General features: G+C 45.7%; 2 protein-coding genes across 3 annotated transcripts in view; both read left to right on the top strand.

Moving 5' to 3' along the window:
• Nucleotides 1-6,380, top strand: part of MMP11 (matrix metallopeptidase 11) — a 32,892-nt gene extending 26,512 nt beyond the window's left edge. Inside the window, exons 7-8 of the mRNA XM_054006949.1 lie at nucleotides 2,730-2,987; nucleotides 4,774-6,380. Coding sequence (XP_053862924.1) covers nucleotides 2,730-2,987; nucleotides 4,774-4,907 — 392 coding nt within the window. The 3' untranslated portion in view covers nucleotides 4,908-6,380. The remainder of the gene's footprint in view (nucleotides 1-2,729; nucleotides 2,988-4,773) is intronic.
• Nucleotides 6,381-8,959: 2,579 nt separating this feature from the next.
• Nucleotides 8,960-27,655, top strand: SMARCB1 (SWI/SNF related, matrix associated, actin dependent regulator of chromatin, subfamily b, member 1). Of its 2 annotated transcripts, none has more exons than XM_054006102.1 (10): nucleotides 8,960-9,119; nucleotides 11,777-11,888; nucleotides 12,452-12,481; nucleotides 15,387-15,516; nucleotides 16,293-16,430; nucleotides 18,587-18,714; nucleotides 19,400-19,566; nucleotides 20,053-20,243; nucleotides 26,152-26,283; nucleotides 27,262-27,655. In XM_054006102.1, the coding sequence occupies exons 1-10, from the start codon at nucleotides 9,027-9,029 to the stop codon at nucleotides 27,299-27,301; spliced, it is 1,161 nt and encodes a 386-aa protein (XP_053862077.1). In that variant the 5' UTR covers nucleotides 8,960-9,026; the 3' UTR covers nucleotides 27,302-27,655. The 2 variants fall into 2 exon arrangements, with proteins under 2 accessions (XP_053862077.1, XP_053862078.1); XM_054006103.1 differs by lacking the exon at nucleotides 8,960-9,119 and adding an exon at nucleotides 9,628-9,825.
• Nucleotides 27,656-27,804: the final 149 nt, after the last annotated feature.

Raw genomic sequence — 27,804 nt, 5'->3', positions numbered from 1 at the left:
GATTGCAGCAAGCCTGTGTGTGCGGCTGCATGGGAAAGGAGAGGGGGTATTAGGAGCATTCCCCTCCTAGTACTGTCTGAGGGGCCAGTCCTGGTCATTGCGCTTCCTGCACCCAACAGTCTGACAAACACTAACAGTAGTAAGGCCATGGCCCGACCACCCGCCTTCTGCACCAGCCATAAGAGGAAAGTCGGCGCAAGAAGGGAGCGCATGGGGCACGTTCAAAGTTCTCACTCTAGCATGAGTCTCTGCAGCCATGGCAGAACATCTGCACACCACCTTCCCTCTTACAATGGGGCAAGAGCTGGCCCAGAGATTAAACAAGGCCCTGGCATTCCTAGTGCTGCTGCCCGGAGCCAGATATGCATTCTCTGGTAAGTGCAGTGACTTTAAAAAAAAAAAAGTGTAGACACCAAATTTGTTCCTGAGGATCTCTGAAACCCAAGAATAATAGTTTACCCTATTTCACCCAGATAAGCACTCACCATTTTCTTTAACTCTCTTTCCAACTCTAAATTACATAGAGAAAATCCAGAAGCTGGTAGAATATTGTTGCCCAGTTCTGTGTGTGTGCGCTCTACATCATTACTCAGTATATCACAGACCATATCAAATGGCTCAGAATCCAGAATTATCCTACATCCTGCTAAAACTGGCAGGATTTTAACTAGAACAGTGCTATGGAGTGTTGCTTAAAGAAGCTATGAAACGTCTAGGAGTAATCCTGAAGATTGCAATTTTAATCTAAACTCAAAACATTATTTTTGTCTTCATTTTATGTTGACTATTTCTTGCTCGTTTATACAGATCCCCCATTTAAATGCACATGCACACTTACGGATGTCGAGTATCTGAGGGGGAGACGTGTTAGTACTTACGGATGCATTATTAATCATGTTTATTACGGTAGTGCCTAAGGGCCAGCCAAGTATGGGGCCGTTGTGCTAGACACTGAACACACAGCGTAGAAGGTGGTTCTTGCACTGACCAGTTTACAGTTGGTTCTTCTTTCCTCCACCACAGCCTTAGTACCATCGTCTGGACAATCTCTCTTAGAAATAGTTCTGACCAGAACTGGGTACGTTGTTTTGTGTTTCCACAACCGAGGCATTGCCAGGGAGCTATACTTTTTCAGTGAGTGACAAGAAAATAGGCAGAGTGAGGTTTTTAAAAGAAAGCAATACTTTCTGCTGAAGGATTCCGGCTACATCCAGTAGTTAAATAAACAAATTAAAAGAACCCTCTCAAGGACTCTTCATAATTTTAAATTTAATTTCCATTTTCCACACTTTACAGTACTGCAATAAATATAAACTTAAATGTTTTTTCCCCACTGATTTGGTCTTTTTCCAATTAGCAAAAAAATATATATATTTTTTGCCTTCCTGTGTTTCTCTTTCTAGCGAAGTTTGACATTAACAGGGCTGCTTTGTTTGCTTGTTTAGGCACCAGCATCACCGATGTCCCCATGTGGACAGCTCACTGCAGCAGGAGCGTGAAGCGCTGGTTATATGTGGTCCCACAGAAATGGATGTTTAATTTCAGTCATTACAATACTGTTTGGTTTAGACCTACATTTTCAAATAATGTGCATGCAGCTGCATATTAGTTTGCATGTGCAATTACAGCAGTTGCATATTCAGTTATCATAATGGATCGTGCAAATGACCAGTTACATGTCTGTCATTTGTATGTGCCATAACAGTAGCTGGTGTGCACAATGTAGGTGCATAAGTGCACACGCATGTTTACACATGCAGTTGCATAGCTAGCCTTCTCTCTATTTAAGGCTTAGACTTCAAGAGCACATCACTCACAACTCATTATGCATAGACTCTCAGTGCCCAAAGACCTTACCACCTCACTTAATTCTCTCCCCCACATAAACGGCAGCCCATTTTTCTTCTTCCCTCTCCCCACATGGTAGCCTCAGGCTCTTGGGCAGGGAGACTAAAACAGACGCAAGGTGTGGATGAGATGTGGATTATGCTTGGCAATGTTGCTTCATGGATTTCCACTGCCCCCCATATATTGTCTTCCTTTAGATTAAAAACTCAACAGACTCATAGATGTCATGCTGGTAAAAGGGTTCGGACCTCCCTCGGCACATTCAGAGCAAAATTCAAACCCCATTCTTTTTTTATCAGCCTACCCACAATCAGGAGCGCCGCCAGCTTTTCTGCCGCCCTAGGCGGCGGAAGGTCCCACCCCAAAATGCCACCCCCCACAGAGGCGGCGGAAGGTCCCGCCGCCAAAATACCACCGCGATCGCCGCACCCCAAATTGTAGCCCTAATGGGTTGCGCCGGCCCTGCCCACAATAACTACTTTAAAAAACAAACCTGCTCTCTGCTGCATATGTACACGTCACACTATTGGAGGCATTCCCACACCAGTGATGGGCACCATGTAACAAGCTAGACAGACTGCCTGGCAGCTGTAGAAAATGAAGTCATCTATTCTTTCAAGGAACAGATACAGCAAAGGCAGTAGCTATGTAGATTTTCTCCCTGGCGTCAGCCTTGCTTAGAGATGAGATGAGAGTTTATTCTCCCCTGTCCATTTGATGCATGGCGTCTCAATGGCCATCAATAAAGGTACCAGTTGTGCTAGTGGTTTGGGACTGTCCTGAGAGTCCAGGTCATTTCACACAGGTCACCATACAGTCATTAGACTGTAAACAACTTGTGGTCACTCCTGTCATTATATATTCTTTTGCCCCATCATCAGGCTCTCAGTACTGGATTTATGATGGCGAGAGACGCGTGTCTGGCCCTGCTTCTATCTCGGAGCTGGGCCTATCTGCTTCTCCTGTCCAGGCAGCTTTGATGTGGGGGACAGAGAAGAACAAGATTTACTTCTTCAAGGGAGGCAGTTACTGGCGCTTCAACCCTAGCACCCGCCAGGTGGAGACCATCTACCCCCGCAGGATGGCCGACTGGCGTGGCATCCCTCAGGAGATTGATGCTGCTTTCCAGGATGAGTTTGGTGAGTGCAGATCGGAATAGAGGCCTATGGGCTTTCTTGGTTATTCTTGCACCTCAGGTGCGAAGGGAATCAGCAGGATTTGGACATTTATTTTAATCTGGATTATTAATAGTGAAGCACTTTTTTGCAAATATTCATCCATAAGAGAAATATAATAATAAATGTATATAACAATTTGTATAGACATCATCCAGTTAAGCTTGCAATGGGTGTGTAAGAGGTATTTATCATCAATTCTGTAGAAGATCATGTGATTAAACAACTAAAACCCCAATAGTACCATTATCCCCTAAAAGGAAATACATGTAGGACATTGCAGGTGCTTTTTTTTTTTTTTTTTAAGGGGAGCGATGGAGAGACTCCCCAAACCTCTAGTAATAGGAGAATGGCACAAGGAAACCTGCTCCTGTTGTTATACCCTCAAGGAAGAAAAAGATACACAGGTGACAGAACTACAGACACCATTTCACTGCTTATGATGGTGTTGGGAATATAGAAAACATTCCCCCAGACAGGGCTCCTTGCTGAAAACTGCACAGTGACACCACACAGCTTCATCATCCAGTGATACATCTATTGTCAACTGTTCTCTATGTATCAACCCCTAAAACCCTCCCCTTCCAAGGGATTCCCTTAGCAATGTTGTGCATGAACGGAAGCAATCCTTACAGGTTGGGGGACTCTATCCTGGGAAGCAGTGACTCTGAAAAAGTTTGCGGGGGCGTCATGGTGGGTAATCAGCTGAACATGAGCTCCTAGTGTGATGCTGTGGCCAAAAGAGATAATGCGATCCTGGGATGCATAAACAGGGGAATTTCGAGGAGGAGGAGGAGGAGGTTATTTTACCTCTGTATTTGGCACTGATGCGACTGCTGCTGGAATACTGTGTCCAGTTCTGGTGCCCACAGATCAAGAAGGGTGTTGATAAGTTGGAGAGGGTTCAGAGAAGAGCCATGGGAATGATTAACGGATTAGAAGACATGCCTTATAGCGACAGACTCAAGCAGCTCAATCGATGTAGTTTAACAAAGAGAAGGTTAAGGCCATGAGACTTGATTAGCCTACATGGGAACAAATATTTAATGAGTTCTTCAGTCTAGCAGAGAAAGGTATAACACTAACCCATGGCTGAAAGTGGAAGCTTGACGAATTCAGACTGGTAATAAGGCATTAATTTTTAATGATGGGAATAATTAACCATTTGAACAATTTACCAAAGTCTGTGGTAGATTCTCCATCACTGACAATTTTTATATCAAGATTGGATGTTTCTCTAAAAGATCTCCTATAGGAATTTAGGGAAATTCTATGGCTTGTGTTATACAGGAGGTCAGATTAGATGATCACAGTGGTCCCTTCTGGCCTTGGAATCTATGAAAATCTATGACCTAAATCCCAAAGAAATCTCTTGGTAGTAATAGAATCCTTTCGGCCATATCCTACACCTATTCCATCAAGTCCTTGCTGTAATGATAAAGGGCCTCATCCTGATCCCTCTACTCTCACTGACCTTTCCGCAACCAGGCCAACTGGTGAGTCACAAAGCTGGGTGGAGAGGACATGAAGCTTGCAGCATCTCCAAGTTCCTCCTCATCCTTCTTTGCTAGTTAGTGAACCATCCTTCATTGTGGGTCTTTGCCACCCCTTTGCCCACTTGCAAATTGAGCATGAAGTCCACTATGGGACATAAATACAAGGAGTAATAATGCTAGAAAATGAAGAGCCCCATAAATCGTATCTGCTCTGTCTTTTCTGATACTTCTCTGTGCCTCTGTCTCCTCCACAGGTTTTGCCTATTTCTTGAGAGGCCGGCTTTACTGGAAGTTCGACCCAGTGCAGGTGAAAGTGCTAGAGGGTTACCCACGCCAGATCAGTCATGACTTCTTCAGCTGTGCACCCTCCTCCAATTTCTTCAGATGAAGAGAAGGGTGCTGGCGTCCTCTAGATTCCCCTCCCATCTCCCCTTGTCTCCACCGGTCACTTTGAAAGATGTCATGCTCTCAGACAGAGAAATCTCACATGCATTCCTGGCCTCCTGCTGTGCCCATCACCTGACACAATGGGTTGCACAAATGGCTTGAGGAGACCTGTGGCTTGTGGTTGCCCATTTTCAGATTCCAGGGACCCCCAATCACAGCTTGGTGTTGGAAATAAGGATGCAGCCTGATTGTTGTTGAGTGGCTACTTTAACACTTCCAGCACTTAGATCCCAGAGGCCAGCCTGGAATGGGTCATGCTTCCAAAGTTATCTGGGCCCCATCCACTTAGAAAATGGATCCCACTGGTATTCCCTGTGTTAATATTGCCCACAGCACAGACACCTTTGCTGTTCCTGACATCGGCACTGTTGAGAATGGATTCCACTGATGGCCACTTTCCTAGCATTGAAAGGGGAGTTTTAACTGTTCCCAAATTCAGATTCCAGACATGTGCCCAGGTTGCTGGAACTGCTTCACCATGGTAATAAAGGTGAGTTTGGACCCCTGCATTTCAGCATCTTGTCCCAGGTCTATCAATATTTCTGTTTTTGTTTTGTATTGTCACTAATATTCATTATAATTTTGTATTGATTTGTAAAAATATTCTGTGGGTTTTTTAAAGGTGCTAGGTTTCAGTGCTGGACACTGCCCTATATCTCCATATATTGTTACTAACTCTGGGATCTCACTAAGACACTAACTCACCACAATACTGGCCGGATGCCTGTAACTTTACCAAAATTTCAGGTTAAGTCTATCCAAATTCAAAACCAATGTTTGTGCCTTGTTTTGCTTCTTTATTCTCTACCTATTGCTGAAAATCAGTACACAAAAGAGGGTCGTGCATTTTCTCTATCTATTCTTCACCCATCTACCTTCTCATCTTTCACAAGCTATTCTTCATCTTCTTCCCCATATCTCCAATTGAGCAAAAATGTATCTGCTTCCAGATCTCATGGTTTTTGCTGCATAGCAAAACTTTATGTATTGTAACAATCCTGGTTAGCAAAATAAACCTACGGTGGCCCTTTCTGATTGCCCAAGAAACTGAAGTAAAGAACGGGTAGAAACCTACTCAGTTATCCTTACTATTTATCAGCTTTCCTTCAGACCTAGTTATAGCAGAGACAAAGTGGGATTTAAACCTACCCACAGCAAATAAAGAGATACGGCTCAGTGGCCTTTATCATCCTTAGGCCTGCATGTTCTCTCTAAGCATTAAAGTTTTTTTACCTCATTCAAATTTCAGGTCTATGTTTTTTACTTCTTCTCAGTGTTTGTTTTTACAACCATGCTTCTTCAAAGCAAGTATGTAAATGTTTGTACAATGTGTATAAAACCTTTTTATATATACTGTGTGTGTGTGTGTATATATACATACTGTGCTGTATCAATAAATGTGGTCTTTTTTCTATACCCTGTTTAGTCTGAATTTCTTTTAACATAGCTTTTAACCACAACTTTAAAACAGATCCCACCTACAGACCCTTATCTTGAGCACTGTCTATGCTGTAAGTACAAGGGTATTTTTTGTAATCAAGATTGTGACCTGCTCCGCAGCCCCAATTGCAACAAGTATAGGTGAGTTTGGGTCATGCTGTCATTATTGAACTTTTATATTACAGTGGCACTTAGAGGCCTAGATCAAAACTGAGGCTGTGAGAAACATTCCCTTCTCAAGAATAGGAAAAGGAAAAATATAGCAAGAATAAAAAGCATTTTCCCTCAGAAAGTATAGGAAGCATAGCAAGTAGTAACTAGCTTCAAAATGGCTACTTTAGGGCTGCAGCTGTTTGACTCGGCAGTATTTAAAGGGACAGATACAGAAAGGCATGCTGGGGGAAAAGTTCTTATAAGAGGGCAGCATCTCAGCTGGGAAAGGATCAAATAGCTGTAAAGAAAGGGCTGTGTGTTGCTCATGTCTTGCAAGTAAGTCCTATACAATGGTATAGTCTCTGTCTTGAAGAGGTTGCAATTTAAGACAAGTGATGTAAGTAAGGGGTGAGCAATGCATTAGAATACATACAATGTTCATGTACAATGGCAATATAAATGTTTAAAAATATCAGTAGTATAACTAGTTAACCTTATCTACCCTGCAGTCCATTGGTCACTGATTGTAAAAGTGGGCCTTGAGAAGAGTGTCAGTAGCCTTATAGATTTAGTGCCTTGTGTATGGCATTAAAGGAGGAGGAGGTGTTTGAGAAGCTCATAAACAGGTGGTTAAAACAGATATTGTGATAGAGGAAGAGCTAGAGGCTGAGATGAGAGTGGACGAGGTGGGAGCAGAATTGTGAAGGCTCTTGAAGATCAGAATAAGACTCTTGAACTTGGTGTGGTGATATAAAGGGAGTTGGAATTCAAAGAGGGAGGTGATAGGGTCAGAGTGACAGGCAACAAAAATAATCTGGACAGCTGTTTTCAATGAACTAGAGGATTCTGTGGTTGTCAGGGAGATGTAGAGAAGGCAACAGGAGTGAAGATGAGAAATGCTGAGGAGCTGACTGAGTTTTTGGCTTTCTGAATAGAACAAAAAAAGTCAAACATTATGGAAGAAGCAGCTGCAAAACATAGACATAGCTTGGGTATGTGTGTGGAGGGGGGAAGAGAGAGAGAGAGAGTGTAGAGGAAGACTCCAAGGTTGACTTGTATGACTGGGAAAATGGTGATGCCATTAATACTTTGAAGAAAGATATGATCAGCTTATGGAGTAAGGGGTCCATGTTGGAGAGGGGCTGAGACGTGACTGGACAGAGGGAGATACCTCAGCAGTAGAGAGGTAGAGCTGAGTCATCTACACAAAGATGGTGGTTGCAATTGTGCAAGCAAATGAGATTGCCCAGAGAAAGGGTATAGAGGGAGAAGTGTCAAGGCTAGAGCTCTGTGGAACCCCTACAGAAAAGAGGAGCTACCATTGAATGTACCTGAAGGAACAGCTAAAGAGGTAACTGCTTTTTTTCACAACATACCCATGCTTGCATATCTGCACCTACTATGTGGCATATCCAGGGTGGTATCTGTGCATCCTGTGAAAGTTTAAGCAGATATCCCTCAGAAGGAAACCGTGTACCTGGAGAAGGCGAATAGAGCTACATGCACAGTAGGGCCATCTGGGATCTAAGCTGCACAGGGAGCTGGGAAGACAGAAGATTGGCCAACCCAATTTATGTAAATCCTCTCTACATGGCAAAGGGAGGATTTTCCTGAAGACAAGCATGTCCCCGTTTATACTGCTGGCTAGGTCACATATGCCTAGATGCCATGATTACTAATCACGGTGTGTGGACACAAATCATGTTTATAGCAAACAATGATACAACCTGGCAGTGGCAACAACCCAGGAGCCATAGCATCACCAGGGCTTTACAACTAACACCATGCCAATGCTAGCCTCAACTATTCCTTAGAGCAAGAGAGATCTGGCTTGAAGTAGTTTCCATTATATACAGGGTTTAGTTTGGTTCAGTGGCTCTCAGCACCCCCACTACACCAATTCTTCCAGCACCTCTGGGGATCTGCTGACCCTGCTCCCAAATATACTATTCCCATGGTGACAGCAGGGGTGGGGCAGGGGCAAAGGTGGCTGCAGGGCTCTATGAGGTGGGGGTGGACTCACCCCCATGCACAAAGTGGTTTAGCAAGGGGTTGGACCCACTCAACTGCAATGGCAGATTAGCCACTGGGCTAATGGGGGCCTGTACTTGGGGGGGTGCTGGAAAAAATAGGCACTGCCTGGCAGGAGTGAGGGAAGCCCCCATGCCCCAACCCTGCTCTCCAGCCCCTGTCCGCACTGCCCCGGGCCCGTGCACAGATCCAGGCACCGCCACGGGGGCGGTAGGTGCCCGCGAGGCGGGGTAGCCCGGACGGAGCGTGCACGTGCCCCCGCGCGCCTCGTAGGGGGGGGGGGGTGTTATTTGGAGGCGGCTCCTTTAAGGCCGCGCCCACTGCGGGTGGGGGCTCCCCGAGCCGCGGGTTCGGCGCATGCGCATTGATCCTGCGGAGTAGGCCGCAGCCCCCCGCTTGCTTCCCCGCCGCCCCCAGCCCCGCTCCCGCCGCCGCGATGATGATGATGGCGCTGAGCAAAACCTTCGGGCAGAAGCCCGTCAAGTTCCAGCTGGAGGAGGACGGCGAGTTCTACATGATCGGCTCCGAGGTACCGGCCCGCCCGGGAGGAGGCTGCGGGACAATGGCCCGGCCGGGCCCCGCTCTGCTGTGGGAGCCTCCTTCGGCGGGGGCGCGGGGCTTGGGCCTGAGGGGAGAACGGGCTGGCCGGGTGGTTGGGGCCTGGCCGGGTGAGGGGAGAGGAGTGGGGGCAGGGTGTTGCGTGGGGCCTGGCCGGGTGAGGGGGGGGAAGAGGAGTGGGGGCTGGGGAGAGGAGTGGGGGCAGGGTGTTGCGTGGGGCCTGGCGGGGTGGGGGGGGTGCGGGGAGGCGGAGGGAGGATCTGGGGGAGGGGGGAGGCGTTGTGTGGGGCCTGGCTGGGTAGGAGGAATCGGGCGGGGGAAAAGGGGGCATTGTGTGGCGCCTGACTGGGGGAGGGGGGGGTTGCGTGGGGCCTGACCGGGGGATGGGGGGGGTTGGGTAGGAGAAATCAGGCGCGCGCGCGCGGGGAGGGGGGGGGGAGAGTTGCGTGGGCCTGGCTCTGGCCTGGTAGAGATGGGCTACAGAAAGTGGGAGGTTAGGAGCAGGACGATCCATCCTGGGGCAAGGAGGCTCTGGCTGAGAAAAGCTCTCCCCTACTGTGCGAGCCCCCAGGAGCAGGGGGGAGGCAGCCTTCGTAGTTGCACCATGCTCCCATCTCTCTCTCCCACTACTGCTTCGCTTGGCCCCCTTGGAGATGGGCCTGATCCAGTAGGCTGAGGTAGCTGTTGTTTTCCCCAGATGCTGTCCGACTCTCTCAATCCAGGAGGGGCACTGCAGTTGTTTCCCCTCTTCAGGGCAGCCTGGTTCATACTGCCTTGTAACAGGGGCATCTTCAACACCCACAAGGTCCGGTTGTGCTTCCAGCACCTGTGCTGTGCTGGTTGTCAAGCTCTGGCCTGTGATGTTTATAGCTAGGAGAAGACTTTAGGAGGTCTTCAGTTGTCATGATTGGGGGAGAGTGACAGTGCGAGTGGGGAGCAGGATCTGAGTTAGTGGGTTTCAATGAGACTGGTCATATATAAAAAGTTAAGCATGTTTAAGTGTTCGCCACATTGGGGCCTAATGCTCGGCCAAAACCAGGAACTTGTCTCTGTGTTCTCCAAGTCTCAACTGCCTGAGCATCATCACATTTCTTAATGACATGATATATTGTGGATATCTGAACATTTATTTTAGAAAGATCCTGAATGTCCAAAAACTGCCATATGATTAAGTTAATTGAAATGATAATTTTAGGTCCAGGCTTTTTGGCCAATAAGGAAAATCCAGTTAATGCTCCTACAGTTCTCATTGACTCCCTTTTGGGTTTTTAACATAGTGGAGTAACTATTTGCAGAAGCAGAGCTTCTGTCAGTCACAGAAACTGCACTACCTCAATGAATTGACTCATTTGAGGCAAGAACCTTTGATTGGCCCAGCAGTGTCAGAGATCTGGTTATACTCTTAAAACAGGAAAATGTGTATTTCAGACCCATTTGATGGGGGAGAGGAGTCATGGGTAACTTGTGAAGTAACTCCCTGCTCTCCATATGTCAGTATATAATGCCTACATCTGTAACTTTCACTCTATGCGCTGAAGAAGTGAGGTTTTTACCCACGAAAGTTTATGCCCAAATAAATCTGTTAGTCTTTAAGGTGCCACCAGACTCCTTGTTGTTTTTATGGGTAACTTAGAATTCCAGATGCATATTTTTTAGCAATGACAAGGCTCCAACCAATGGTACTTCTGAAAGAACTGGAAAGGTTGTAAGGTGAAAAAGCAGAGGTGTTACTCTGCAGTTCTCTAACAAGCAAGATCACAATCTCAGTGGTATAGAAGGAAAATACAGCATTATTCTCTTAGCTACCAGCTAATTTGTAACCCTATTTACTGATAAACATCAAATAACAAAAAATAGTATTAGAAAACCTGAAGCTAGAGTTAGAACCAAACTGGGTCTTTTTTAATATAGAGGAAAACCCCATTGTATGACATTCTGCAGGCTGCTAGTGTGTTATTGCCTTAAACGTTAGTTTCATAGTCTAGAAATAGCCTCATTGTTCACTAAACCTTACTGTAACATTTAGTGCTTAGATAAAATAACACAGGTGTGGACATTATGCCAGGAAGAATGAAACTGCTTTACAGATGTTGACTGAATTTTAAAAGGGATTGTTGGCAAGTGAGTCATGAATTGATTTGTGTTCTCTGCATGTTCCTCAGAGCCTTTAAAACACAAAATACAAACCAGGTCTTAGGTTACTAGGTTCTGCACAAAGAAAAATGTTAGAAACATAAAAGGTTCAATATAAAAGATGGTAGTGAAGGAATAATATCAAAATATACCATACAAACCTATAGTGGGAGATCTGGGTAATTCCAGCTGGTGGAAGACTAGGAAAGGTTAGATGGTTAAGAAATTATATAAAAACTACTGGTCTTATTAAATTGAGAATTGTTAAGATGGGTTTCTTTCTAACCAGGCTGGCAAAAGAAATGTTGGTCAATATAAGTTTTGTTTCCTGTACTGCTACAAAAGTCTTGGTGTTATCTAAGAAAGTGTTTTGTTGCTGAAAGAACCATCATTAGGTGCCCCACTTCACCAGCACAAAGGAATCAGTATGCCTCAGATTCCTGCTCAGATTTGAGCTGCATCCCTTAAAACAAACCTTCTCCTTTTTGCTTGTAGGTGGGGAACTACCTACGTATGTTTCGTGGCTCCCTGTACAAGAGGTATCCCTCCCTCTGGAGGCGACTAGCCACAGTAGAAGAGAGGAAGAAAATAGTTGCATCTTCGCATGGTAAGAAAATTGATAAATATTCCTGATGTTTTAACTCTGAAAGGGTAGTTTTAAAAATTGAAATAACTAAGTACATTCTGAAAAATACCCATAAGCTGTGATTTTAATTGAACGGGTTACACATGTTGAATTGCAAAAGATTTATACATTTCTAAATTAATCCCATACAATTTCATTTGGCATGGGAGGCTTCGTGTGTGTGTGTGTGTGTGTGTGTGTGTGTGGAGACACAACCCTTTTGTGATGTTGCAATTTTTTTTTTGCTTGGAAACAAGGTGTTTTGTCTGACCTTGGTTGCCCCTCAGGATAAGGGGGTGGAAAGGAAGAGATTCAGAACTGGTATTGTTCAATAGCTATATCAATAGAAACAGAAGAGAGTAAGAATCTTGTTATCTTAGTAGAAGTCTCCTTGGCAAGAGAAGCAAGTAATGAAACAATTTCCTTTTAAAAGATAATCTTACAAGCTACAGGGCTGGAGCACAACAAACCTGACATGTTACAGATTTATGTCTACTTCTCCTCTGAGTTTTCTGCTGACTTGTTGCTTTTTATTTTTTCAACAGAGTCTCAGCGGAGTCACAGCCCCAGAAGATGTAAGTCTTCAGCTTGCATTGTTCTTACCTTCTGCTGGAGAAAGAATCCCTCTTGTGGCCCCTGCTGCTATCAAATATGTGTAGTCAAATGTTGTTTAATTCTTTTCCTCTTCTGGCTCATTAGACTCAGATATGTAAAGAACGGGATAATGCTTTTCCCTCATGATTACTCTCTCCTTGGCTCTTGCCACTTTTAAGAGGGAGATTTTTTTCCTGTGATTGCTCTGACTGGACATCCTAGTTCATGGGCTTTTCTCTTCCTTTTCATGAGACTTTGTGAGCACTCAACATACAGATGGTTCTTTGCAATTTATTAGGGTCTGCCCCTGCCACACTACCAATTTTTGTTCTTATAGTGTTTTACAGACACTAATTCTCCTATATGCCGCAATGGAATCAGGCCTTTATCAGTGTTTTTGATGGGTCTGTTAAGCGATTCAGTTCTATGGTTAACCTTTGTCACCACTTTCTAACACACCATTCCAGATCTTTATGCATCCCAGGGTTCATTAGTTTCTGGGATATTCCTCCCATGCTGCAGTGGGTACTAAACTGTGTCACTCCAGAGGGCTCCAAGTGCACATGGGTTCATGTGTATTTGGTAAAAGTCTCAGTCTTTCTGTGGACTCTTGTCCACGTTACACAGCCACAGCCCAGTTCTCGATGGTCTGCTCATGAGACCCAGCACTGCCTAGCAGAGTTAGGAGGTTATCACTGAGGTACGTTGGTAGGGATGTGTGAGGGGAACTATCACAGTTCCTGCCCACAGCACAACTAGCCCCTTCTCTCTTTGTAGCAGTGTCTTTGCACAAGCAGTTGATTTGCTGTCATGCTGCACCGTCACTAACCAGCCCTTCAAAGCTTTCACTTTGGGTCTTCTTTTCTGTGTCTTTTCTCCATTTCACATCATAGGGGGGTTGCAGTGTCTTCCCTGGGGTATATTTGAATAAGACCTAGTGTGACATTTTGAGGATCAACCAGACCAGTAAGGGATTCTGTCAGCACCTGCCCTGCAACGTTGGGTGCCTTAATGCTCTGCTGCTGTGGCTCAGGGTACGTCTATGCTGCAGAGAAAAATCTGTGACACAGAGTCTCAGAGCCCAGATCACTTGACCAGGCTGCAGAGCTAAAAACTGCAGTGTCGATGTTGCTGCTGGGGCTGGAGCCGAGGCTCCAAAACCCTCCCTCCCCCTCGCTGGGTTTCAGAGCCTGGGCTCCAGCCTGAACTCAAACTCCTACGCTGCTATTTTTAGCCCTGCAGCCTTGGTGCTGGCAGCCAAAGTCAATTGACCCGGGCTTTGAAACCATTGCTGCAGGTTTTTCTTTGCAGTGTAGACATCACCTCAGACCCCTAACCCCCAGTAGCCACCCTACAATCATCAAGGTCTCGCCCTGGCTTCCACCATCCTAATTATTTTTTTGCAGGGTGACTTCTCCAGCTTTCTGGGCCTGAGTCTTCCCAAATCCATCTACCCCAGGTTCTTAAGTACCAGACACTTGGACTCTTCCCCTCTGATTTGTTTCCCCGACTCTGTGAAATCTCCCCAGTTATCAGTTCATGTTGGGGGACATTCTCCACACAGTTTGCACTAGAGACCTTTTTGAGGTACAAATAAAAGGTTTGCATAATAGAAAAAAATCCCAGATTCAAAGATGAAATAGTGAGAAAAAGCAAACACAAGATGTACAGAAAATAAATATAAAGGTGCAATTTCAGGTTTACACTTCTATTAGCTAAATTCCCTTTTCTAATACAAGTTACCTGTTGCCTCTGACCAGTTTCCCAATGTGCCCTCTGGCCTAGAAAGGATCCAGTGTTTCACCAACAGGAAGTGACAGTGGATGCTGGCCCTGCTTCGATGCTGGCCCTCGGTTTTTGGATGCTTTTTACTTCAGACCCTCTCTTTTTAAGGGTTTGCAAGGTTTTTGCCTCTCGGGGCTTGTCTACGCTTACAATGCTGCTTCAGTGAGGACACTAATTACGCCAACGGGAGGGATTCTAGCTAACACCTCAGAGGTGGTAGCTAGGTTAATAGGAGAATTCTCTCATCAACTTAGCACTGTCTACACCGGAGGTTAGGTTGGTTTAACTGCATTGCTCATGTGTATGGATTTTTTGCACCTCTGAATGACTTGGTTATACCGACCTAATTTTCTAGTGTAGACCAGGCCTCAGACTGGTGATTCATGGTTGTCCAGATCAAGGGAATCTCCCTCCTTTCTTAGTTTTCCAAGACTGGGGTTTTCTTTTCAGTTTTAGTGTCTTTCCACTAACTTTAATAGTCCTCCATTGTCACTTCCTGGGTTGTACAAGGGTAGATGCTTGGAGCTAGTCTCGTCTGGTCAAGGAAGCAGCTCCCCCCTGCCTGATTCATAGCCATAGTCTGTATACGTATCTCAAATTACCATCAAAGTCAGAACCTTACAGACTTTCATAAAAGGCCTTACTTGTCATATTTTTATATACAATAACATTATATACAACCATGTGATTCAGTTGTGTATTCTTTGGGGTTCAAGCCCCCTGTTCTCCCCTTGGGTGATTGGACCTGACTGTCACATTACCAAAGAAAATCAAACTTGCCTCATCTGGCTGAACTGGCCCCGGAACTAGAATATGTATTCTTTGGGGCAAGGACCGTCTTTATGTTTGTACAGCACCTAGCACAATGGGGTTGGGGCCTGTTGATGCTTCTTGTGGGTAGGAGTGGACCAGCAGAATTTCACAACTCTTCTAAAATGAAGTGCTTTAAAGGGACAAGATGAAGGAATCCAAGCTACTCACAGATTTTTAGAGGCTCTCAGTAGAAGTTAACATTGCCTATCCCCAGCAGCAGAATCATTAATTAGTACCATGATTGACACTATTTCAAAGACTAACCAATTACATGCTTTCTGGTCACAGATCACGGTTATACGACACTAGCCACTAGTGTGACTCTCTTGAAAGCCTCTGAAGTGGAAGAGATCTTGGATGGAAATGATGAGAAATACAAGGCAGTGTCTATCAGCACAGAGCCTCCCACCTACCTCAGGTAATAAACATTGCTGAGGGTTGGATCCGAGTTGAAGTGATTGGAAGAGCTATTTTACCCTGTCAACCTGTATAAAATTAGGGTATTATTTAGTGAGGTATCTATTGCTCTCTGTGTTCCCTAATATTGCTAATAAATTTTATAAATAGGATATCTCCATTAATTTATTTTATCTCCTAGAACTGGAAGGGACCTTGAAAGGTCATCGAGTCCAGCCCCCTGCCTTCACTAGCAGGACCAAGTATTGATTTTTGCCCCAGATCCCTAAGTGGCCCCCTCAAGGATTGAACTCGCAACCCTGGGTTTAGCAGGCCAATGCTCAAACCACTGAGTTATCCCTTCCCCCAAGTAGTATTACTTAAGCAATAAGTCCTGGCAATGGATTCTTTGTTTGGCCCAAAGAGGACTGGTGGGGATAGATAAAACAAAGTGAGATCAAACAGAAAAAGCTGGTCGATGGATTGGAACAATGGTATATGTTAAATGAAGGGCTGTGAGCTCCTCTGAGGTGAGTACTGTAGAAGGGCCAGGTATTACCAGATGGCTAAAATTTATTTTCCAGAAGGCCAGCCCCACACTCTCCCAGCTGACGTGGGGATGTCTCCACTCAGCCAATTGGAGACTTATGAATGGAACAAATGCACCATGCAGCTTTCAGGTTACCATTGCGGGAGCCTGCGATCAGGCTGAGAGCTGTATATATGACCATACCATAAATGACAATGGAAATATTCAATGCTTGAACCTCAAGTTTAACACGAAGTCTCCTCCTTCAGAGAGCAGAAGGCAAAAAGGAATAACCAGTGGGTGCCAACCCTACCCAACAGCTCTCATCACCTTGATGCTGTGCCATGCTCAACAACCATCAACAGAAACCGCATGGGCAGGGATAAGAAGAGAACCTTCCCACTCTGGTGAGTTGGAAACTGCTGGGTTTTTCTGCATGATGACAGTTGTCTAGAGGATGGCTCTGAGGCGGCAGGCATGTTGTATTGACTTGTCCAGGGTTTGTAGATGCTGTTAAAATTGCACATTATACTTAGTGATAAAGACCCAGCTGTCCCCCCAACTAAGACGCTCTTGGTTAGACTGGGCTACTTGAAGCTAAGTACTTATGCCCCCTGGCTGAAATTCCCACCCCTGCGTAGTATATGAGGCCTCGTTCATTAGGCCTTTGCACCATTTAATGCCTCAGGAAACTTGAGTGGCACATAGGCCTTGCACTGGCCTCTGCAAGGCCGATTAAAATTCAGTGGCAGCAGAAAATGTGTGTTCCTTGGTTTTTAATATTTTATGCACTTCTAGGGGTGACCTCCCTTGCTGGTCTGTGTTTCTCCCACGGCTGCCTGTCTCAGAACTGCCAGGTCTGCAGTTGTCCATAGAGACAGAATGGTGTTCTGAAATGTGTTCTGCTTAGCAGTAGCTGAAAGAACCTATAGACCTGTATCCTGTAAGGCATTAGCTTAAGTAAGCATAAGACTTCGAGGCCTGTGAACTTTAGCATAAATCAGTGGCCTCACAGTCCCCCTGAGTTTTGGGGAACTGGGAATATTGTGCTGGGGAGAGAGGGAGTCCATGCAAAATGATATCCCTGCAGTTACCTGCTATTTGAACTAGCACTAGGCTTGTTTAGTTTAGGATAGAAACGTTGGCAGATGTTTAACCATGAACTTGCTTTGGCAACAGGTTGGTGTATGTGATAAGTTAAGATTATTAATAAACTGCCCTCTAGGATAAGGACACTCCAACATTATTAGGGTGAGGAAGTCCGATATGGACAAGGGAGGCTGGATATTTGCATGAATAGTCATGACAGCCCTTGGGCCCTATAATAGACCAGACCACTATGTATGTAAGGAGAGATTTGGCCCATCAGACTTGTTTGACATGCCAGGGACAGAGAAGGACCCTTGTAGGCAACCGGCGGTCTCTTACCACCAGATCCCCAAGCAAGGGTGTGAGTCTATGTGACATATGATACATGATTCCTTAACTCTGTACTGTTGCTCTCTTTTTGTGTGTGTCTTCACTTACTGTGCTAATAAAAGTGCATAAAGTTTTGCTTTGCCCTTGGCGTGAGTGCCCAGGGTTCCCAACCAGACATTGAAGTGGATAACCTTGCTTCTCGTGTGCCTGATTCTGGAACTAGAACCCTACAGTTCCCAGCTCTTTATAATTGATTTCCAATTCATTACTAATCAATAACCACTAAAAATCAGGTAATGTGCATTTTTTAAACTTGTTTAATCTAGTGCTCATGGAAGGTGCTGGATTGGCAGCCAAGGATGCAAATCTCCTGGTTTTTGATAGGACACTGCACAGGTGGCCATGCGAGCTTTCCCATGCTGCCTCCGTCTCAGGAAGGGCCGTCCTCAGGAGTGAGGAGAGCAGCTCACTCTCATTTCCTATCCACTCCTTGGTAGCTCTGCTAAGACTGTCAACAAGGATGCCAGTTGTGGTGGTGGTTGTGAGGTGCACACCTGTCCTCTGGGCACTGGACTGAGACTACTGCTCAATTCACGTAGGCCACTAACCAGCCACACAGTAGTAATGGCCTTCATTTGCTAAAGATGTGTTCTGAAGTTGAACACCCTGGCCTAGAAGAGAGGAGCTTTGTATCCCACCGAGTGATCATTAAAATCACAGAGTCATTCTCCAGCTGCTAGAGCAGGTCAAATTGTGTCCCCCTACATCATACTAGATATGGATTTTACTGCCTTTGTGCAAATATTTCAATAACTGTAATTTCTCTGCAACATTGTCCAGCTGCTATGACTCATATGATGATTTTATATCTTCCATAGAAGACTTGACCTGAAGAGTTCAGAGGGAGCCAGTCATGCAAACTCGAGGAACTTCCTCACTGTATTCTCTAGCATATTATTTTATCTCAGACATGTTAAAGGTGAAAATGAAACCTAGGGTCCTGTAAGCTTATGTTTTAGAGCCCACCCAAAGGCTGTGATTGTCAGAGGGAGGTACTCCTGGTAAATCCTGTCTCTTTTCTCATGGATGCTCGTGTACTTTCTACCGGTGTCTAATGCTGCATGTTGTCATGGTTTGTTTTCAGCTTTGATGATCATGACCCAGCAGTAATCCATGAGAATGCATCCCAGCCAGAGGTTCTGGTTCCAATCCGATTGGACATGGAAATCGATGGGCAGAAACTCAGAGATGCTTTTACGTGGAACATGAATGGTAGGTAGGCAGCCAAGTCTTGTCTAAGGAGCTTGGAGGGATTCAGTTGCATCCATACAATAGCATTTTTAATTTTATTTTTTAGAGAGAGAGAGAGAGATCCCCTGCCACATATTGGCAAAGCTGTCAAGGCCTCACATTTCACTGGGATTCCATTTAATTGTCATGTCTCATCCTGTATCATGTGTCCTTCCTGCTGGCTGCAGTGAGCACTAGGCGTGTATGTGTAATTTGAGGCCATCTTTTGTAATTGGCCTGTTCTCCTGACCTGATTCAGTGATGCCACAGTCCCAGTGTCTCTGATCTCATGCGGTATTCAGATGAGATAAAAATACAAAAGCACAGAAAGCCTGTATCTCCATAGTCTCATTCACCTGTGTAGTGTATTAAGATTGCAGCTACATTGTTTCCATAGGAACAAATAGTAAACGTTGTCCATTCCTTAAGTCAGAGTTTGTAGATCGTTTATGCCCTTACAAACCAGAGTCTAAAATCATCCTTTGACTCTTACTAGAAAGAGGTTAGACTTGAGGTTTCCCTATGCGTGGCAGGTTACAGCAGAGGTCTAATGCCTTGTAATCGGTGAGTGAGAGGAAGATTGTAATTGCTGTAAGTCCTGACTGAATTAACTGGGAATACTGGCTTGTTCTAATGAAATTGGTTTTCCTTTCTTCACCTCCATCAGAAAAGCTAATGACCCCAGAAATGTTCTCAGAGATTCTCTGTGATGACCTGGATTTGAATCCTCTGACCTTTGTCCCTGCCATCGCCTCTGCAATTCGACAACAGATTGAGTCTTATCCGACTGACAGTATCCTAGAGGACCAGTCAGATCAACGAGTTATTATTAAGGTAATAAAGGAGGAAGGCATGACCCGAGTTAAATTATTTTGTAGAAGGCTGTTTGGGGAAGGAAAAGCATGTGGGCTCCTCAAGCTAGGAGTTCCTGGCACCCAATCCTGTGTCTAGATCACATCTCTGTCCTCTGTGTTGAGGCCCTGGTGGCAGACTACTGAACACTGCTGTCTGTGCCAGGAATTGAGATGATAATGTAATATATGAGTTCCAGAGGGGGAAGGAACAGTCACATTTTGGGGAGAGGAGCTGGAAGTCCTCACACATCATTTGGGTTTCCTAGCACTAATGGTAGTAAAGAACCCAAATACAGTAGTTCTAGGAATGCATGGAATTGGTTCAGCCATTTATCTTCTTTGCCCCTGAACTTTACCTCCTGCATTAAATAAGCATGACCATGACAAGGTAATGCAAGAGATTGGTATGTGTAAGAGCATTTGAAATGCAAACAAATCTGACTTGTGTTTATGGCGTTGTGTCCAGCTAAATATCCACGTGGGGAACATTTCCCTGGTAGACCAGTTTGAATGGGACATGTCGGAGAAGGAGAACTCCCCGGAGAAGTTTGCACTGAAGCTGTGTTCAGAGCTTGGGCTGGGTGGGGAATTTGTCACCACCATCGCTTACAGCATTCGGGGACAGCTGAGCTGGCATCAGAAGACTTATGCCTTCAGGTACAGAACACTCTAGTCTTACCATCTGTTAAATAGCTGCCTCCTTGTGGAAGATATTTTCCTGCTGATGTACCACTCTGGTTCCTACTCTGCTCTTCCTAAGGATGCTTGCATGGAAACAAGGTTTTGGCTTCTCGAGCTCATGTGGTCCTTCTGTCACCTGAAGCCCTCCGCACTTTGACATTAGTTAATTGCTGTGGAGTGGTTTATCAGAGGAGGAAGGAGCAGATGAACTCCTAAGCAGTGAAGATATTCCTTTTGTGTAAATGTCTTAGTAACACACACCAAAAGAATTCCCAAAAGCCAATATTATATATAGGCCATTTCCTCTGTGGTGTTGGCAGTTCCTTTATGGTCACCTATTGGGAATCCTGCAAAGACTCTTCCCACTTTCTTGGGGGGGTCACAGGGTGGCTGGGAGGGCAAGGTGTGAATGTGCTGAGGCTGTTTGGGAGAGGTGCTATTTCACTGATGTAAGCTCATTTCAGAATTGGTGCCTGCCGTGGGGAAACGGCGCATAGCCTCACTTGGCTGTAATGCGCAGGCTGACTCTGGAGAGCATGAAGTTTAGCTTTAGTGGGGCTGGGAATGGAACCAGTGCAAACACCACAAACTCTAGGGAAGCCTGGCTCTGCATGCTGCCCCTCAGGCCTGTGTCTCAGTCATACCCTGAGGCTCTTGGTGGTTGGCTAACTTGAGGAATCTGCTTCACCCATTCAAAAATATCAAGTATGTTTTGGTTTAAAATAGAGCCAAAAGACTAGAAATGGCTGCTTCATTCCCTAAGTGCCCTTTGCGTTGAGACGCTGGGGGTGTTATGTACAGTTTGTAACTGTCCCAGGCAATGCTATTCTGTGATGCTGAAATATCAGCTCTTACCACATTACAGCCTTTTGATACAGCTAATGGGTAACAGCTATTGGTTCATCGTCTTCGTACAGAAAATGTCCCCTTTAATCATGTTCTCCTTTCATAACATACATACTGATAACTTTTTCTAGAGGCCTCTAAGCCATTTGTGTTCCCTGTGCCACGATGACTCATGAACCAGGGTGTCTTAGGTATTTTCAAAGCCTAATGTTGATTAAAACAGTAACTGTAGTGCTCTACACTGGCCAGAATAAAAGCTGGTGTGATTTACTTATCACCAGGAGATAGGTTATGAATCCTGACAATAATCGGTTCCAGTTGTATTATGTAGTGGTCTGTGGTGAATTAGTATATGGATGGTTTTTATCCTTAATGTATTTCATTGTAATATATTACAAGTGTGCAAGTTGGGAATATGCATTAATGAGCTAGTCTCTGAGTTGGCCTGGCAGACTAAACTCTGCGCATTGTGATACTATGTGAAGGATCAGAGTTCAACACCTGAGATGATTTGCAGGGCCAGCAGTGGCTGGGGGAAAGGAGGTGCCTTGCTTTGGCTTTTAGTAATTCCCTGTGGCCATTTCAGGCCATCACCATGGTACACCCCAGCAGCTGGAAGAGAACCGCATCCAACCCTTTATTGGAGGGATGGGCAATGCCTCGAGGTCAATTCCAGGGCGTGAGGGAGCACAGAAGCAGAAAACAGGAGATAGATCCTCAAGGTTCTGAGACCTCCTGGAGTTAGTGTAGAAGTAGGCGGCTAGTCCATAGAATTATTCTGCTTAATGGAGCAAATAAAGAGAATTCAGTGCTGGCACTTAGATTGCGAGCCTGACATGTTTATTGCATAAGAGGCAATCCTGAGAGTGCCTAGGGTTATTCTAGTTCACATTGTGGTTTAATAAGTTGCTGTAGAAACCAAGGAGTTAGCAGTCAGCTTTCAGTATTTTAGAAGAGCCCCAGCCAGTTAGCACTCGTGGCACCATGAGCATATGTCTGTGTCACTGTAACCTTCTGCCCTTGCTCCTGCCGGTCTCCGTGGTCTTTGTATATTCCCGACTGTCCACACCCAGCATCGCGGCAGCCTCCTTTGCAAATGGAGTGCTGTAGGCCAGCTGCTTTTTACTCCTCGTCTGCTCCTTGGCACTTCTCCGTTCGCTTTCCTTCAAGGATATACCCCAGTGGTGTCCCCAGAAACAGTGTCATTCCAAGATTATCGCCAAAGCAATGTCTGTTAGAGACTGGAGAGAGACTCAGTGTAAACCAAAGGTAAACCTAAAATCCTCTCTGCTTAAGTGTGGAGAACAGCCTCTCTGGAGAAGAGTTTGTAGTTACGGATTTAAACAAGAGTACAATCTAATTGTTAGAGCTCATGTGCTTGTCCTGTGTCTTGCTGCCAGCGTCCCCTCTCTGTTAGCATCTCAGGATGTGACTTATACCTTCCTTTGTCAGGGAAAGCTGATTGGTATCTCCTGGTGTGGTTGGGGACCAAACCATTTTTGGCACCATTGCCAAAAGTGCTTTTAGTCTTGTCTGCACTAGAAAAGCTGAAATATGGACCGAAATCTAGTGTCTTTCCCACTGTCTTCTGACCCCCTCTCAGTAGAGTTGTATGGCATAAAGGGGGAAATGCCCTAGGCATGTCTACGCTACAGCCTCCACCAACACAGAATCACAGGTGTGTCCCTGAGGTAGGGTGGAAGTATGTCTCCAGCTCTGTGCAGTGGTGCTGGGCCTGGCCACGCTGGGGAGTAAACTCTTTGAAAGCAACCAGGGTAGGGGACGTTGGCTGGTTTAGCAGTGTGTGCTGATGAGCACAGCTGGGCATTCAAGCTTTCTGCTCCGTATCTCCCTCCTGGCTCATACTTGTGACAGTCCTTGAAGTAAAGAGCAGAGCCCTCTCATCACTGTTGGGCAGAAGTCCTCTTTTGGATTAGCCCAGACACTATTCCTTCATTCCTTCTGAGTACAGTTAAATTGCTTTCTGCCCACCCCCCCATTACAGTGTATCCCATAGCCAGTGGAGACTAGCATTCCTAGATGGGTCACTCTTCCTAATTCTTGCCCCTTAGTGCTTCAGAGGGGCCCTATGAACCTGCATAGGTACCAAAAGGCTTTTCTAATATACCTCTGCTTCCCCATTTATCACAGATGACCTAGTTTGGATAGGGGCTATTTGCAGGTAGCTAGTTATTTTTCTCTTGGGAGGTTGCTTGCATGATATGAAAATGTACCTCCCTTTCAGTCAGACAGTGCTGATATAATACCAGCCTGTGGTCCCAACAGGTGACTTCACATGCTGGCTTGTTAAAAGCCAGGTTACCAAGGATTTCTGCATGGCTCTGATTATTAAGGAGAGTTTGCATGTAGAGAGTGTTTGTTTGCAATAGGTAGACTTCAAACCTCCTTTCAAAGATAAAGGAACCGTATCGCAAACAATGAAATCAAAGTGCTGGCTGCTGCTGGGAGAGGAATGGGGGTAAGGAGGCCCCAGCAGAACAAAGTAACCATCAATACTTAGACATCATCTCATTTTAAAAAAACACTAATTAAAACCTTGTTTTGTTTCTCTTAGTGCAAATGTCCTCTTCCTTCTCCTCCAGCAGAGGAGTGGCTTTGAAACCTTCTTGTGATTAATGATATTTGGGTTCTGTGGTTGGTTAGTTCCTGAATTTCCAAACCACACTAGTGGTGGTTGCTAAAGAGAGACATTCCAGTGAGCAGGAGAAGGGTCTGCTGTAGCAGTATCAAAAGAACAGCCTTAATATCTCCAGGGACTGACACAGTCTGAGGAGTCACGCAGATCTTAATCATCTGAGGGAGAGGTGAAACCATGCAGTTCTGTGGGGTTCTGCTTTTGCTGGTCAGCACTGTTAGTGCAAAACAAGGACCGAGCCAAGAAGCATGATATCGCAGTACAGGGTCGTGAGCCGCTATACAGAATTGTTTATATAGTAACGTATGTAAAATAGATATAAGGAGCAGTAAGAGGAGGCTGAAATGGGACCCATCAAGTTCTCCTGTCCCCATGACTTATTCAGTACATAGTGACCATATACACAGCCCCTTACAAACCAACTCCCTGGCCTAAAGAGCTTCCATCTGACTATCTAACGGAGGGAGCTGTTTCTACCAGACACCAAACACTCCTTGCCTTAGGGGTCATCCTCGCGTCCAGTAGAAAACGTCACCCTGCTCAGCTGGCTGTATGGACCCTGCCACATGTGAATGTTACCTCAGCCTGTCACCAGAGGGTTGGACCAGGGCATAGGGAAGGTCAAAACTTTGTTGTGTTACTTCGCCTCACTCCACTAACAATTATGCAGCTGATGGTGCGTTACACAGCGCCTCCTACGCTGGGAGTATCCCCTCTGCCGCCACTCCTGCCTGGCAGCAGCATTGTGCCCTTGAGAAGCTGGGGTGTTGTCACAGGAGTGCAGATTCCCTTCTGCTCTGTCTGACACCTGCCGTCCACGGAAATGTGGGATCCAGTTTGATTGTGCTGAAATCATGCTCCTAGGCCCAGTCCTGCAGCCCCATTGAAGTCTGACTTGTGCAGGTGTGAGGCTGAATCTGGCCCTACAGGTTTGCTATTCTAGAGCAACAGCTTTGCTGCAGACAACCCATTGCCATGGCGATCAGCAGTTGAATGATGTCCTGTGAATCAGAGCGCTGCGATTAGCTGCATGTAAGTGATCGGATGCTGGCCTGTGTAGGGGTCAGACATGGCCGTGTGCACCTGGGATAGCCCCCCACACACTTTTTCAAAATTTGAACCAAATATTTACACTGAGACTTGCCTGTGTTTACGCTGCATTTCCAGCTCCTCAGTATTTAGGAACCCATTCACATAACCACAAGGGACCGTACCAGTTAATTCTGAAAGGCATAGTGAAGGAAGCCCACTTTGTGAGCAGGTGATGATGGTGTAGCTGCTCGTAGCAGACCAGTTTTTAACTTGCACTAGCAGACTAAGCTCTTTGGGTCAGGGACTGTCACTTACTCTGTCTATTTGTAGAATACCTAGCGCAATGGAACCCAGTCCATGATGAGGGTCTCTAGATTCTATTGCAACAGTGTGTTGCTCTTCAGTGGAAGATTGGGAGAGTCTATTGTCACCAGGCCGTATGAACATCAGGAGTTGCCAAAGGCTGCGAAGGAAGAGCAGCTGTAGTAGGCAACTCAGAATTACAGTACCACGTGCAGTTTGCACAGAGGCCTTGTCTACACTACTCCAGCTACGTTATTCACGTATCTGGAGTCGATGTAGTTTAGGTCGACTTACTGCAGTGTCTACACCGCGCTGCTTCAACTGGAGACGCTCTCTGGTCGACTTATCTTACTCTTCTCGTTCCGGTGAACTACTGGAGTTGACCGGAGAGCGCGCTGCGGTTAATTCAGTGGATCTTCACTAGACCCACTAAATCAACCCCCACTGCATCGATCACAGCAGCCTTGATCCCCAATAAGTGTAGACATGGCCTCAGAAATGCTGGCAGGAACCTCAGGAAGCCACATTTCTGAGCAGGCAGGGTACTCTCCCAGTTCATGAATGTCCCCTTGGATATGACAAAGCTTTCAGCTTTCATAAACTGGTATGATCTTTTCATTCAGCCTGAGTGTCATCTGTCCATTAGCCAGTTACATAGAGAGCCTTCAGAGGGGGGAAATCTACTGAAACTGTGGTTGGTATTCAAAACCTGCATGGCTCTTTAAACTGCAGTCTTCAAGTTGTTATTAATATTGGTCATATACCTCCTGACGGCTAAAACTTTCTAAAATACGAAGGACTTGTTCAGCATTTGCTTTGATGACTCCCCTTTCACTGGTGCATACAAGAGATGATGGCTTCAAAGTCGTTAGATTCATGGCAGTTCCAGGCTCTAGGAACTGTAGCTTGTCTGTCTACTGGGCAGGAACCAGACTGTACAAGCAGATGTAAGAATGAGTGCCCAGGGGAGTGAAAGGTCGGTGTGTCTTGGCTTTTGCAATTCAGATTTGGCTGAATTCTGTTTTTTGTCTGGACCCGGTGCTTTAGTGAGAACCCTCTGCCAACCGTAGAGATCGCCATTCGCAACACAGGTGATGCTGACCAGTGGTGCCCTCTGCTCGAAACCCTAACAGACGCGGAGATGGAGAAGAAGATCAGAGACCAAGACAGAAACACAAGGTGCTGCCCGTTCTTACAGTTTTCATTCTGGCCCCTCTCTAGGATAGAATTTAAAAGCTTTGATGTTTTATTTTTCTCTGCTGAGAGCCAACTGGCAGGATTTCAGATCACTACACCAGAAAGAGGATTTCTCTCTCCTTTGCTTCAGGATATTAAACTGTTATCACATCACTCTGCAAGTGTCTTCACATTTTCATTTTAACCATCTCCTGCTCAAAGCCAGCTCCCCTCTAGTGCAGTACGATCTGGGGTCTCTAGGAGTCTTAAAACTAAATGCCACATGCTGACCAGCATCCTGACAAAGCGTCCCTTTTATGTGTGGAGAGGCACTGTGTGAAGTAGGAGTGATGCTCCAAACCCCAGCCTGCACTTCTGCCTATTTGCTGGCACAGATAGGAACACCGTTGAGACACCTACAAAGCAGCACTGCAGAGGCAGCTTAGGCTGTTCAAAGCTGCCTGGATGTGAAGTGAGATCAGCCTGGTTTATCTCCCCAAGACACTGTAGGTAATAAAATTGAGAGATTCAAGCAACGTCCATGGGTTGCTCAGAACGATGGACACCCTGCCATTGGTGTCTGATAAACCATCTCCCAGTTATTAAATACTCAGTTTGATAAGACTGAGACATTCTGGTACTCAGTAGCTGTAAGCTCTTGCAGTAAAGCTGAGCTGTCAATGGCTGATGGATGTTGAAACACAATTTAGGCTAAAAACACATGGAAACGAGTAACCCGGTTTCTCAGCAGTGGCAGAAATGCCACACACACTTCAGGAACTGTGCAGATAACAATGTGGTTCAAGTAATTAGTACAACCAGGCGAGGGTGTTAACTAGTAAGTTTGTCTAGCAGCCCCGAAGGCTGTGCAATAACTTGCCCTTTAGCACCTGTGAGGGCTGTGGCGCGATTCCAGGCAGCTCTACTAAAGCATCATTTCCCCATCACTTACTGTGCCTTTTTCTCCCTCGCTTCCTACAGGCGCATGAGACGTTTGGCCAACACTGCTCCAGCCTGGTAACGCTCCCTGACATGCCAGTGGTGCTCATCCTACGGACTCTGTCTCCACTCCTCTCCCCCAAAAGGACCTAGGATTGGCAGGGGTTTGTCTTGAATCTTTTTGGCCCTGAATGAGGACACACATTCCGCTTGCCAAGCAGTTCAGAGTACTGCTGACTCCCGCCCCTGCCCCCACCATAATGCCATGTGCCGAGAATGTTGCATTTGCACGTTATCCATCAGAGACCTGTGGCAGCTGTCAGAGCCCTCATGTACCTGTGTGTGGACTGAGTAAAGGTTTTTTTGTTTTGTTTTTTTGGTATAGGTGCAAGGTGCACTGTTAAGACAACTTTTGAAATAAAAGGAATGCATAATGGTTGGTTTGAATCAGTAACTTACATGCATGGGAGTCCAGCTCCCATTGCTTGGGCTCCTGACAATTGATCCTTCCAATGGCCTAACGCTGGAGTTCTTGGAGCTGCATAGGCTGTTTCCAGCCCTGCTCTTGCTCCCCAGGTCAGCAAG

Source organism: Malaclemys terrapin, chromosome 16, assembly GCF_027887155.1.
Source record: "Malaclemys terrapin pileata isolate rMalTer1 chromosome 16, rMalTer1.hap1, whole genome shotgun sequence".
Lineage (NCBI taxonomy): Eukaryota > Metazoa > Chordata > Testudines > Emydidae > Malaclemys > Malaclemys terrapin.
Note: the sequence above shows the minus strand (reverse complement) of the source record. Positions and strands in the feature narration are given on the sequence as shown.